The sequence below is a fragment of the Clarias gariepinus genome, chromosome 13 (genome assembly GCF_024256425.1).
Source record: "Clarias gariepinus isolate MV-2021 ecotype Netherlands chromosome 13, CGAR_prim_01v2, whole genome shotgun sequence".
Lineage (NCBI taxonomy): Eukaryota > Metazoa > Chordata > Actinopteri > Siluriformes > Clariidae > Clarias > Clarias gariepinus.
The window spans coordinates 26705280-26718127 of NC_071112.1; the positions used below are offsets into that span (position 1 = coordinate 26705280).

At 40.2% G+C, this 12848-nt stretch overlaps 1 protein-coding gene across 2 annotated transcripts in view; it reads left to right on the forward strand.

Moving 5' to 3' along the window:
- tdp1 (tyrosyl-DNA phosphodiesterase 1) overlaps window positions 1-12848 on the forward strand; it is a 53314-nt gene that overhangs the window by 30557 nt on the left and 9909 nt on the right. For both annotated transcript variants that reach the window (XM_053509234.1, XM_053509235.1), the window contains one exon: window positions 5082-5184. In XM_053509234.1, coding sequence (XP_053365209.1) covers window positions 5082-5184 — 103 coding nt within the window. The remainder of the gene's footprint in view (window positions 1-5081; window positions 5185-12848) is intronic.

Below are 12848 nucleotides of genomic sequence, written 5' to 3' on the forward strand. Positions count from 1 at the left end.
AAAAGTTAAATATAGTATATGTACGTTAAACAAGTATACTGTACACTGTAATCCTGTAAGAATTTGCCTGATAGTCATTTTATGACAGCTGATGATCTTTTTGTTCATTTAAATTTATTACTATCCAGTTACTTTTAACCCAAGTTTCAGCTGTGTGCGAGATCGAACCACCTGTAACAAATGCTTGCAGACCAAGTTACTTGCAGTCCTTAACATAAATGATTGATAATTTCTTCATTTATAAAAATACAAAATACAGAGTATAGGGCCTCCGAGTGGCGCAGTGGTAAAGTGCTCGCCCTATCATCCGGAGATCGCTGGTTCGATCCCCGGGTGATGCTGTTACCTCTCACAGCTGGAGATCTAGGGAGAGCTGATTGGCCGAGCTCTCTCAGGGGGGAGGGATGAGAAGTACTTAGCGCTCCTACATTAATCACGGCTCTACAGCCAATCAGGGGCGTCTGTGAGCTCGCGCACGCAGAAGGAGCGGCTAGCGCTTTCCTCCGAGTGTGTTACTCCGTGAGCAAGCAGTTCGAAAAGATGCGGTTGGCTGGCGTCACGCGGTTTGGAGGAAACACGTGATAGTCTTTGGCCCTCCCGGCTGAATGGTAGTAGTAGCCTTAATGTGGAAGCCCCCTAGTGACGGGAAGGAATTGGCCACGACTAAATTAGGGCAAAAATCGGGGGCGGGGGGGGGGATACAGAGTATATCAAATGTTTGCACATTGTTATATGAATCTGCTGGAAGCTGGAATACTATAGTATTTTTTTCTCTCTCTCTCTCTCTCTCTCTTGCTCTCTCTTCCTCTGTATGTGTGTATATATACAGTGAGGTCAATAAGTATTTGATCACCCTGTGATTTTGCAAGTTCTCTTACTTAAAAATCATGGAGAGGTATACAATTTTCAGCATAGGTGCATTTCCACTGTGAGAGACAGACTCTAAAAAGAAAAATCCGGAAATCACATTTTATGACTTTTTAACAATTTATTTGTGAATTACTGTATCAAAAAAGTATTTGATAACTTGCTTATCAGCCAGATTTCTGACCCTCTAAGACCTGTTATTTTGCTTTTAAATAGTCTAGCTACACTCTGCTCATGATTCTAAATTAGTAGCACCTGTTTGAGGTCGTTAGCTGTCATAAAGACACCTGTGCACCCCACAATCAGCCAAAGTCTAAGTACATACATGGGGTATCAATGATGCTAAGAATGGTGAAGAACCAGCCCAGAACTTATGGCATGAACCAGTGAGAAACAGGTGCAGATGATGACAGATGATGAGGTGATTGATATGCTGGTGATGCCGAATGCTGACTGGTTGGAGAAGATGGGCGGGAAAATGGGGTTTCTGCTTAAATTCTATCTTTAAGATTTTTGCAGCCTGTCACAATGAAAAAAAATATTTTTTTTATTAATTATTTTTGTAATTTTAATTTTAAAAAACTTTAATAGTAAATATTGTATATAGTGGACCAGATGGTACAAAATACAGAGAAACGAGTAAAAACTGAAAATAAAATGGCAAATCAGTAAAGGCACAGGGGTTTCTGGTAAAAGGGTAAAGAATGTACAGTACAAGCACACACAGACCATATACAGGGATTATCAAGGTCACTAAATTACAGTACAGTTTGTAGTTTAAGTTGCTAGTTAGAAGTCAAGTAAAGCATAAAAAGCCCAAATTCTCTGTGCCACATACCCATTGCTCCATATCCTAGTTAACATAACCTCAAACAATGATGTTTTACTGTTTGTTGAGTGGGTGATCTCTAGTGCCTCAACAACTAAGACTATACCAATCATCAGGACTGAGTATGCACTTTTTGTCAGATTTGTCATTTCAGTTCAGTCTTCTAAAAGGCATAGTCAGTGGTAGCCGGCAAGGTTATTCCTAGCCAGGTCTTAAAAAATTTCAGTACTTTCAACCAAAATGGTTTAATCATAGAATATTTCCATGTGAGATGCATAATGGTGCCTGTCTCTCTTTATGCATTTCCAACGTGTACGTGTTCCAACTTGTTAATCCTATTTTTAAAAGACTAGATGGTGTCTCGTAATACGGTGTAGAATTTTATTTCGAATAAACTTGCCTCTAGTTTCCCTGATATATTTATCATTTCTACCCAAAATCTGTTTCCAATTATCTATGTTGATTTCACAGTTGAGTTATTTTTCCATGTTATACTTAGACTGTCACATGCAATACTAATTGGGTAAAATTTATTTTTAAATGTCAGTGGCTTACAGTATGTTTTAATTTGTTTTACAGAAAGTCAACAATTGGGTTACTTACCACATTTGACTAAAACTTATTAATTATGCAATGTTGAACTTATATTTCCAAAATCTTGCAATCTATATTTGTTTCCATTTCTTTTCTTTTTTTTCAATTTGCATAAATAAATGTAATTTATTATGAATAATTGAGGGATGGCTCAAGCAAGACTGCACAGCTCTATTTCTCTCATGTATATACCTATTCACACCCACACTTAGGACCAGTCAAAAGTTTGGATTTATTTTTCTACATTCTAAAACAATACTGGAGATTTCAAAACGCACAACAAGAAGTAACATTAAAATTAAGTAACAGGCAGTTATTTTAAGATGCGAAGCTGTCATGAAACAGTTCTTGCATCAACAGTATTGTCAAGTGCATTTGCAAAACCCATCAAGCATAATGATGAAACAGGTTCTTATGAAGACCATCCCAGGAAAGCAAGACTAATACTTATGTCTGCTGCAGAGAAGAAGATCACTAGAGTTACCAGCTTCAGAAATTACCAATTGACAGCACCTTAGATTAGAACCGTTATGAAGGCTTTCTTAATATCAACTGTTTAAAGGAGATATTTGCATATTTACATTTAGGCATTTGGCAGAAGCCACTTATCCAGAGCGACTTACAAAAGTGCTTTGTAGTTTGCATCATTGGATAGATCTTAACACTGGGTTACTATTTTGAATATTATTGGGTTGGAATGCTTGATCACAATCTCACACATCTTAAGACAGAACACAGTAATCACAGTGTGCTTGTGGCTCTTTGTTAGTTTCATGATCATGCTGAACCCAATAATATTAAGGGGTACAGTACAGTGAAGTCCAGATAACTAAGTACTGTCCAAAAAGCTTGCTTCGATCTCTTACAAAACATACATCATCACCTTAACACCTAATCAGCATGGCGACTTGGAGTAATGGCACAGAGATAAGAGCACCTTTTTTCCTTTTTTATTTTATTTTTTTAAAGAATAGTCATCTGTTTACTCAGCCAAATAATCTGATGCCATCTCAAGGGAAACATTCTCATTCTCTCCAATTTCTTGAATGGGGCACAAAGCTCATTTTCTCCAACGTGTTTGTTTGATCAGTGTATGAATTATTCACATGATGTCATTTCTAATACAATATGCACATATTTACCAAAAATACTCCCTGTTTATCTGTGTTTTGTCAGGCTTATGGTAAGCTTCATTTCACTGGCTATCACCTAGCAGCAGAGTCATAACCTTCTGCCTTTATTGCACTGTTTTGAAGCTCATGTGTTTTATTGAGTGAGCGTGTGTGTGAGCGCAGCATCTCAAGCTCTAGACTGGGATGGCTTGTCTGAATTGTTACTGCCTAACAATCAGTGCTTTAGTTAAGCGAATGAGTACCCTATGGACTGTAAAACACAACAAAGTGTGGCACTGGTGTTCAATTCCTATCGAACAGCTTTTAAATTAGGCTGCAGGAGAGACTGGGTTAGTACTTGGAGAATACTGGTTCTTCTGTATTATTTTAGGACATCTAACATTTCTCAAAAAATACTATTACTAATACTACTATTTTTCCTTGGAGATTTAGGGTGCGAAGTAAGACCAAATCCTATTGTATAAGATAAATAAAATACATGGAGATGCGGTTATATTTTTAAGAAAAAATCCCAAAACAGCACATGTTTAAGTATTTTTTTTGTTTCTAAACCAAAGCTGTTTGCCATTTTACAAAAGCAGTGTTTTCATATTCATATTATTTGACAGCATTCTATCTCTATAATTTCTCTTTAATTGATTAATGAAGTACTCTATCGATCTATTCATCCATCTATCCATCCATCTATTTAAACACAGTGACTAAAGGACATGTGCCCAGTTATTATAGTGAAATGGATCAACAAATACAAAATATTTATGTACCATTTGTATCACTACAGTGATAAACATACTTGTAATGGTGATGTCTTGGTGTATGTGAGCGGATTTTTATACAATTTCTTCTGAAAAATCAAGACAGAGACTTACATATTGTGTTTAGGATTTATTCTTTCCAGTTCTTCTCATCACTTCCTATGATAATGTACAGAAAAGTTAATATCTCTTTTTGACTTTTTCCCACCATCGGTAATCGCAGTGCATTTAAAAATCCATTATATTTCCCCACTCTAGTTTTCTTGCTAGTTGGTGTGCATCAGTCTAAAGAGTGTTCAGAGTGCCACACACTAAATTTACACAGGGATGTGGAGTGGATTTGGAGCAGGTCAGCAGCACCAAGTTCTCTTTCATGAAGATTAAAGTCTCTTGAGGCAGACTACATTCTTAGTCCTCCATCAGCATTTCAGCTCAGTCTACTCAGGCCTGGGAGATCTCACAATGTTGTTTCTGAGTAATGTTTGAAGTTTACATTGTTTTTATCCTAGTTATTGCATATGTAATGTGAGATGCATATAGACATAGATTTGGAAACTTATACCAACACTGGTTTGAATCTACTGTGTGTTGTACATGACTTGTGAAATAAAGACACATGTTCGATATTTCAGGGGTAATGTAATTGTTCCATCAAGTACCAATTAATGTTTTTAAACTGGTAAAATAATTACGAACTGATAGCTGGCTACTTATCTGCTAAACTAGCTCACATTTGTCACATTTTGTGAGCACTATTTCTGCCTAAATTAGCTAGACAGCTTAGCATGAGGAGTGTGGCTGTGTTTCCAGATAAAGTCATATTGCATTTTGAAAGTGATCAGATCTTGTGAACATATTTTGTGACATTGCAATAGTAATACTGCCTGTATATATGATCCACAGTGCCAATTTGTCCAAAGCTGCTTGGGGGGCGTTGGAGAAAAACAATACTCAGATGATGATTCGTTCCTATGAGCTGGGAGTTCTGTACCTGCCTTCAGCCTTTGTAAGTACCCAAGTATCCTATAATATGGATATTATCATTTTATGTTGTTGGAGGTATGAATGGTCAGAGTTGACAATAAATTAATAAAATAATGTGGAATATTAAAGAAAATCAAAAAGTACCTGCAATGTGCTTTAGTAATAAAACGTCAGTGTATAGTATTACTTAAACAGGATGTTTCGGGCAAAAGTCTTCATGTCCAGTTGCTTCAAAAGCACTTTGAGTGGATGCTACATGAACTTTTATATAACGAGCAAGTTTTTTGCTTTGTTTTAACAAAAACAAAATCATTTAAAAAAAAAAAAAAAAGGTTTCTTTTCAAAACATAAAGTGGGGTACTGTTACAGAGAACATCTTCTGATGCACAACCTTGGACACATCATCAGTGTTGTTTCGGGTCTTACAACAGACACCCTCCTCCAGGCGACCCGACCGAGGCTGATCAGACCCCGGCCTGTGTCCAAATGGCATGCTACCGCCCCCACCAGTCTCCCCAGTGTGGCTGGCAAATCCCAGACTGCCTACTTCCACTGGCATACACCTGGCCCTCCACCCATTCATCCGACACTGCTCCACTAGCTCCTGATATATATATATTTTTTTTCTTCTTCCTCTCCTGAGCCTCCTCCATCCTTTCCTTCCAGGGCACTGTTGGCTCTAGCAAGATTAACTGTCTTGTGGCCTCAGAGACCAAAATTCTGTCAGATCTCAATGTAGACTGGGTGATGTGTTGTGGAATCTTCAGTTGCCTCTCTAGGTCAACCAGTCTTGGGCCGTGGAGAGTAACCCAGCAGAGCAGTTTTTTGATGTTTCCTCTGGCCTTTGTCCTTCCTTGATGAAGTAAATGGCCTTGGCTGTGGCTTGGCGGTATCGGCTGTCCTTGATCCCCTTGCTGATTACCTCAGCAATTGATTTAAGGACCTGATCGTGTCTCCACCGATACCAGCCCTCGCCTAGTGCCTTGGAGCAGCTACTCAAGATGTGTTCTAGCGCCCCTGGCTTGGAACACAGCGGGCATGCCGGTGTCTCTACTCTGCCCCATGTGTACAGGTTAGATGGGCTGGAAAAAATGCCGTAGACCCCTTGGATTAAAAACCTGATTCTCTGGGGGTTCCATGTCCAGATATCCTTTCAGGTGACATTCCGCCCCATCGCCTGCTCCCACTTTATCCAGGCACCTTGCTGCCGCATGGCCACTGCTCTGCTAATCCTCTCCTCCTCAACTGAAGCACGCACCTCCTCCTGCACCAATCTCTGCCTCTCCCTCCCGCTGGCCAAGTCGTACCGGGTTGCTGCTAGACTCCGGCTCTGCCTTGCACTACTGTCCCAAAGTTGGCCTTGTGCTTCAGCCGAGTTTCAGCTTGCTGGACTGCCTCTGCTGCCCTCCACTTCCTCCCTGTCCTAACGACAATCCCTGCCCCAGACACTTTCGCATCTCTGGATCCAGAATACTGCAGGTGTTCCCGTGCCACAATGAACTCCTCCCTGACTGAGCCAAAAGGGAGTCTAAGCTTGTTGGTATTCCCATACAGAGCGATGTTACTTAAGCTACGTGGCAATCTCAGCCATCAACGTAGATAGCTGCTCACCTTCTGCTCAAAACCTTCAACCACAGTCATGGGGACCTCATAAATGAGCAGGGGCCAGAGAAGTCTTAGGAGAATTCCATGTTGGTAGACCCAAGCCTTAAATCTTTCTGGGAGCCCTGATCTATCCACTGCTCTCAACCAGCCCTCCATGTCAGTGTTGGTTTCCCTGATGGAGTCTCTGTCATTGAGGCTACAGTTAAAGCCCTTCCCGAGGCTCTTCACTGGTTTCTCAGTGACTGATGGGATTTGATGTTGTCCCAGCCTGAAGCGGAATTCATTTGTGACTTTCCCCTTCTTTAGCACCAAGGATCTGGATTTTGCAGGTTTGAAGCTCAAGCGTGCCCATGCCATGAGTCTCGCCAACCTTTCGAGGATCCATCTTGCTCCTGGTACCGTGGATGTTGTCACTGTAAGATCGTCCATAAAGGCTCTGATGGGAGGTTGCCTTACTCCGGACTCGCTGAGGGGGCCTCTGCACTCTGTCTCGGCTGCCTTGACCATCATATTCATTGCCAGCGCAAAGAGGGTCACTGAGAGGGCAACCAGTGATTATCTCTACCTCAAGCTGGTGCCAATCTGATGTTAACTGGCCAGAGGAGACTCTCAAGCTAAACTTGCTGTAATAGTCCAGAATGAGGCCTTTCACCTTCTGGGGTACGTGATGCTTCTCCGATGGGACCTCCACCAGCTTGTGGGGTATTGAGCTGTAGGCATTAGTGAGATCTAGCCACAACACAGCCAGGTCCCCCCTGCCTTCTCTTGCCTCCCTGAGTTACCACACCTGTGTGTTCCAGGCAACTTGGGACCCCCGGTATACCTCCCTTCTGCACAGACGTGTCGATGTATCTATTGTTTAACAGAAAGTAGGAGAGTCTCTTGGCCACAATTCTGAAGAATATTTTGCTCTCCACGCTAAGCAAATAGATGACCCGAAACTGGTCGATGTTCTCAGACTTCTCCTCTTTAGGGATATACACTCCTTCAGCATACCTCCATGGCTGGGCAATCTTCCCTCTTCTCCAGATAACTTTCAGGGCCTTCCAGAGCCTGTGTCGAAGCTTTGGGCAGTTCTTATATACCTTGTAAGGCACTCCACTCGGGCCTGGTGCTGAGCTTGACCTTTCTCCACTTCACTCTGGCAGGGCTCCTTCAGGTTGAAATCTGATGTGGGCTCTGGTGGTGTCAGCAGTGCATCGCATGGCCCCAGCGGTCGTTCTCTGTTTGGGTCAGACTAAGTAGCCTTGAGGTGGTTGTTAATAGCGTCCTTGGAGCAGGTGAGTTGGCCAGTCCTCTTTTGGCCAAGGAGCTGCTTGGTCAACTTAAAAGGGTTGGCCAAGAATGCTGCCCTCTTCCTTGCTCTCTCTTTCCGCCTCCTCCTGTGGGACTCTGCCCTACAAAGGGTCAAGAGTTGTTTCCTTAGGATTCTTCTCAGATCTACAAGACCAACCCTCTCTACTTCCCCTGCTGCCTTGTACTGTGTGCCTCTTCAATAGCTTTAGGTTTTTCCTGAGACTTTTGATTTTCCTCACTCTGTGGCTTGGAGTGTATGCCGATGGAGTGGGTTTGGATGTCACCATTCCAAATTGCTCAGCTGCAATGTTCACTATGAGTGTGGTCATTGTTAACAGTCGATGGTCCACATCCCTCTTGCATGTCACTTCCAGGATCTGGTTCACATTCTCATCTAACTGGTGCCACTCAGCTTTCTTTGAGGATTGAGGCCACTGGATCCTTGGTTGAGCCGAAGGGCCACAGTCAGTTCTTGTGGCTTCCGCTTGCTGGCGTTGGGGGCTCTGTGTGCTGTCAGGATGTACTATCACTTAAGGGCAGCTTTGCATGGCATGCCTGCGTCTTACCAGGAGTTGTGACTTGAGTTGTGTGCGATGTGTCGTCGTCACTGCTGTTTTCAGACATCTCATCCTGCCTTGATGGATTCTTAAGCCCCTCTCGTTCTTGCAGCTCTTGGCGCAGATGCACTGTACTGTCTTATCGTTGTTCCGTTGTCCTGTGTCGTCGTTCTTAGGTCCGTCCTATTGGGGTGCTCATCCTTCCCCCCTCTCGGGCACCCCTGGGAGTATCTTTCCTTTGTAAGTTTTGTAGCTTGCTTTGGGTTCTTCCTCTCGGAAGAAGTGGTTTGGGCTGCCAACCCTCTCCACCCCAGGTTGCCGTCTTTCCGGCTGTCATCTGTCTCTCCCCACTGTTCTCCCCTGAAAGACTCATCAAATCAACACATTTTCAAATCCTGAAGAATTCAAGACAAATAAAGAAAATGTTCAATATCTTAACTATTTCATATTCAACAGTGTGACTTTGTTTCAAGTGTTTTGCAAAATTGCTGAGTTGATGCCAGCTTTGTACAATGTAGAAAGAAAAAAAAATCTGAAAACACCATTTATTTATGTACTGTATTTAAATATTTTAAGCGATTAAACAGATTCTTAAAAATGTTTTTCTGTTTTAATGGTATGTCATGCTTTTGTGTATTTTATTTATTCACCCGCTAATATGGAAAAGAGTAATTGGATGCTAAACAGGCCAAAGTTTTTAAGGTGCATTAATTTCTTTTCTTTTTTTTCCTTTTCTTTTTTTTTTTTGGTCTACTTTGGTTCTGCAAGTAAATAAACTCTGCTCATTTCTCTGACAAAACACTGATAGTTATTTAAGCACTATGTATTTAGATGAAAAGAGATTTTCTCCCCCAGTAAGTGCCAGTCGCTGCTAGGTAGTGTAATGTAGTAAAGCCTGCACCAAGCTGTACAAGAGCACATTTCTTTTTATTTCCCCCCGTGTGTATGAACAGAGGCGGCTTTTGTGCAGTCCGTGTGTATTCTCACTGGGTAATTTGTCCTTGTTGGATTACTTCAAAAGTTGCTTAGCAACAGTAAAGCTCAGTTCTCTATCTGTGCTAGAAATGGGGGGGACCGTGAGTGACCAAAAGTGTGCCAGCATAGGATGTGCTCTTTTCCTGAAGAAAAGATGTCGTACGTTTCATAATGCCATTCTCACTAGACAGCTGAACTGACTGCAATCAAGATTTTTTTATTTAGTTATTTCCTGAACATATCTCTTAAGTATTTAAAAGGTCTCGTAAATGTTTTAAATCTGAACCCCAAATTAATGCAATCAAATATTTTCTATGCAAAATGTGATATTTTATGACTTACTAGAAAACCAGCTCACATTTCAGCTTCTGCTTTATAATGCTGATCTGTTTTAACATTTGCTCCTAATGGTGTGTAAATTGAAAGTCTCGAAAGTCAAACACAAGATGTGTTCATCGAACAAAATTTTTATTGTGTTCGTAATTATAGCATAATCAAATTCTGAAATGTCATTTATTTAAGTCATTAGCAGATAGGACTCCGTCTCTTTAATTATAAAGTCTTGCCATACAACAGTTGGAGTGTATGCTCTAGTGAATGCTAGTGAGTCGTAATCAGTTCATCGACCCTGTTCAGGCTTAACTCAGTGTTGGATCTGCCTGTCTGGTGTAGTGGTTAAAATCAAAGCAGTGGTAAAAGTCACGTTCTTGCGCTGCAGTGAGAACATGGCATGAACTCGCATCATTCAGTCAGTCATTTGCTTCTTCTTTTATTGTGTAGAGACAATTTAAACAGTGTTGGTTTGTCTTATTAACCTTCTCCTGTGTAGAGCCACACATAATTTATCATCTACTACATTGTTAACAGACTAACAGATTGGATCGATAGATAGCCGGACAGGTAGACTAATGAATTGGTTTTTAGGAATTGAAGAATGTAAGAGATGGGTCACCTGCATGAAGAGATGAGTTGATTGATAAGTAATAACAGGTTGGATGAAGAGATGATGAATGGATGGTTAAGTTAATTGGTAGGTGGGATGGATTAGTTGGTTGACCGAGGGATTGGTTAGTGAATAAATTAGGAAGATGAATGGATGAAGTAATGGGTCAATGAATTATGAAAAGATGGATGATTGGTTGATGGATGAATGACCAATAAACAAATGCTTTGGTGAATAGATAGTGGGATCAATTAATTTCTAGATGTAGAAATTAGGTTGAATGACAAACAGATGGTTGAGAAATAAATTGGACAGTTGGTTGGATGGATGAATGGGTGGATGGATGGCTAGATAAGCGGGTTGACAATAATGGCAATAGGAATACAAACTTTTGAATTGTAAAATATTATGCTAAGATGAAACCAATAATAATATTAAATAAACAATAAAGGAATTAATATTCACTTAGTAACTCTAGAAGTAATAATAAACTGAGAAAAGTGAAAAAAAAAAAATCCTGTACCTGTAAATAAAGTACATCATTTTAAACATAACAAGAAAACTGTAACCTAAGATAGAAACAGATTAGCACTAATGACCTGCCATGCTAGGTTTTTCATTCAGGGTTTGTTTATATTTTTCTAGCTAAAATAATTTCCACCGCAGCTGAAACACAGTTTCTTTTCCTTAAAAGGCAATTCACATTGCAAATAGTTTAAACGCAGGTGCTTGAAAAATTGTGACTTTTTATTTTAAAATTGTGAATCACAGACATAACAAACTGCTCCTTTACAGGAGATGATGTGTTAGGACCTGAACTGGAGCAAAAAAAAAATAATCACAGCTTCCTCACCAGTTGAAGTTTCCATGGTTATGTGAGCGAGTGGAAAATTCCCTCACAGTGCAGATACATTGACGCTTTGAGTAAATTACATTATAGTGTTCTCCTCCTGTATTTTCATTGATCTGCTTTAGTTAGGAGTTTCAGGCTGAAACCTTTAAGCTGCAGGCAGTTAGTATAATCAGTAAGCAGTAGCAGGTTAAGATGACTGATCAGAGTCAGTGCTAACTTGTATAAGCTTTAGTTCCCACAGTACAGCACGAAATCCAACATTTTTAGTTTTGCCACACTTTACCTTCGCCTCTCTTTATTGTTACCCTGGAGTTGTGAGTACAGCTGTAATGCTCTTTAACTTTCGAACCTGCTAGAAAAGAAGAGATACACCCTCAGATGTGGGCTCACCAGATTAAAGGGGAAAAATATAAACTCTTTAGCCTGAATTCAGACATTGTAAAAGTGCACAATCTGTTCTGTTAGGTGACAAATTATCTGCTGCTTACTGTGGATCCTGGAAACTGTCATGCTCTAATCTTGCTAAATCTCAGTGCTGCTTTTGACAGAGTGGATCATGAGCTCTTTAGCTGCAAGACTTTCACAGTTAATATCAGTAAATGTTCTTCACTGATTGATCAACACTAGGTGCAGTCCTCTTTTTGCTATAGAGGGGAAGCAGGTATTCTCCACTTCATTTAGCTTTTTTAATGAAAAGAGAAAAGAGTTGCAGAACGTTTAGACAAATATGAACACTTATGGAACCATGTACCTTGGTCAGAGGTAAAAAAATAAAAAATAAAAAAAAAACAGTAATTCAGTTCGTCATGTTTGAAGAAGGAATGATCCCAAGAACATTATGGCCATAGTGCAGATTGGAGGTAAGACTTTCCTGGTACTGCTTCTCTGCATTTGGTGCAGGAGAAATACATGCCGTTAAAGGAAACATAAACGGAGCAGTGTACTGTGACATACTGGACAAGAATCTAATAGGTTTGTAGGTAAATTTTAGGGATATTAAATAACAAAATGAAAAGTATATGATTTAAAGTATATATTTATTTCCCCCTCACTGCATATGCTTTTACTGGGCAAAGCATCAAGAAATACAAGATTTCATTCCATCGCTATGCCGATGACACTTCATATCTATCTCCATTTAAGGCCTAAAGATTTGTTACTTGAGTGTCTGGAAAATATCAAAAGCCAGAAGCACATCATTTTCTCCAATTAAACGGTAACAAAACATTATTCTTTTTGGCCTATCCATAAATGACTTAAGAACATACACTGCCTGCCCAAAAAAAGCCACTGTTTCAGAAGGGTCAAATAATTCTCCTTTATCACACAAATAAGTCAGTGGAATTGATGTAAGAACATATAAAAAACTTCACAGAAGAAATGTGGTCAAAAAAACATCCTGAATTAGGGTAATGAGAGTTCAACTAAACGCTTGGTGAAGTGAAAATACCATGCAG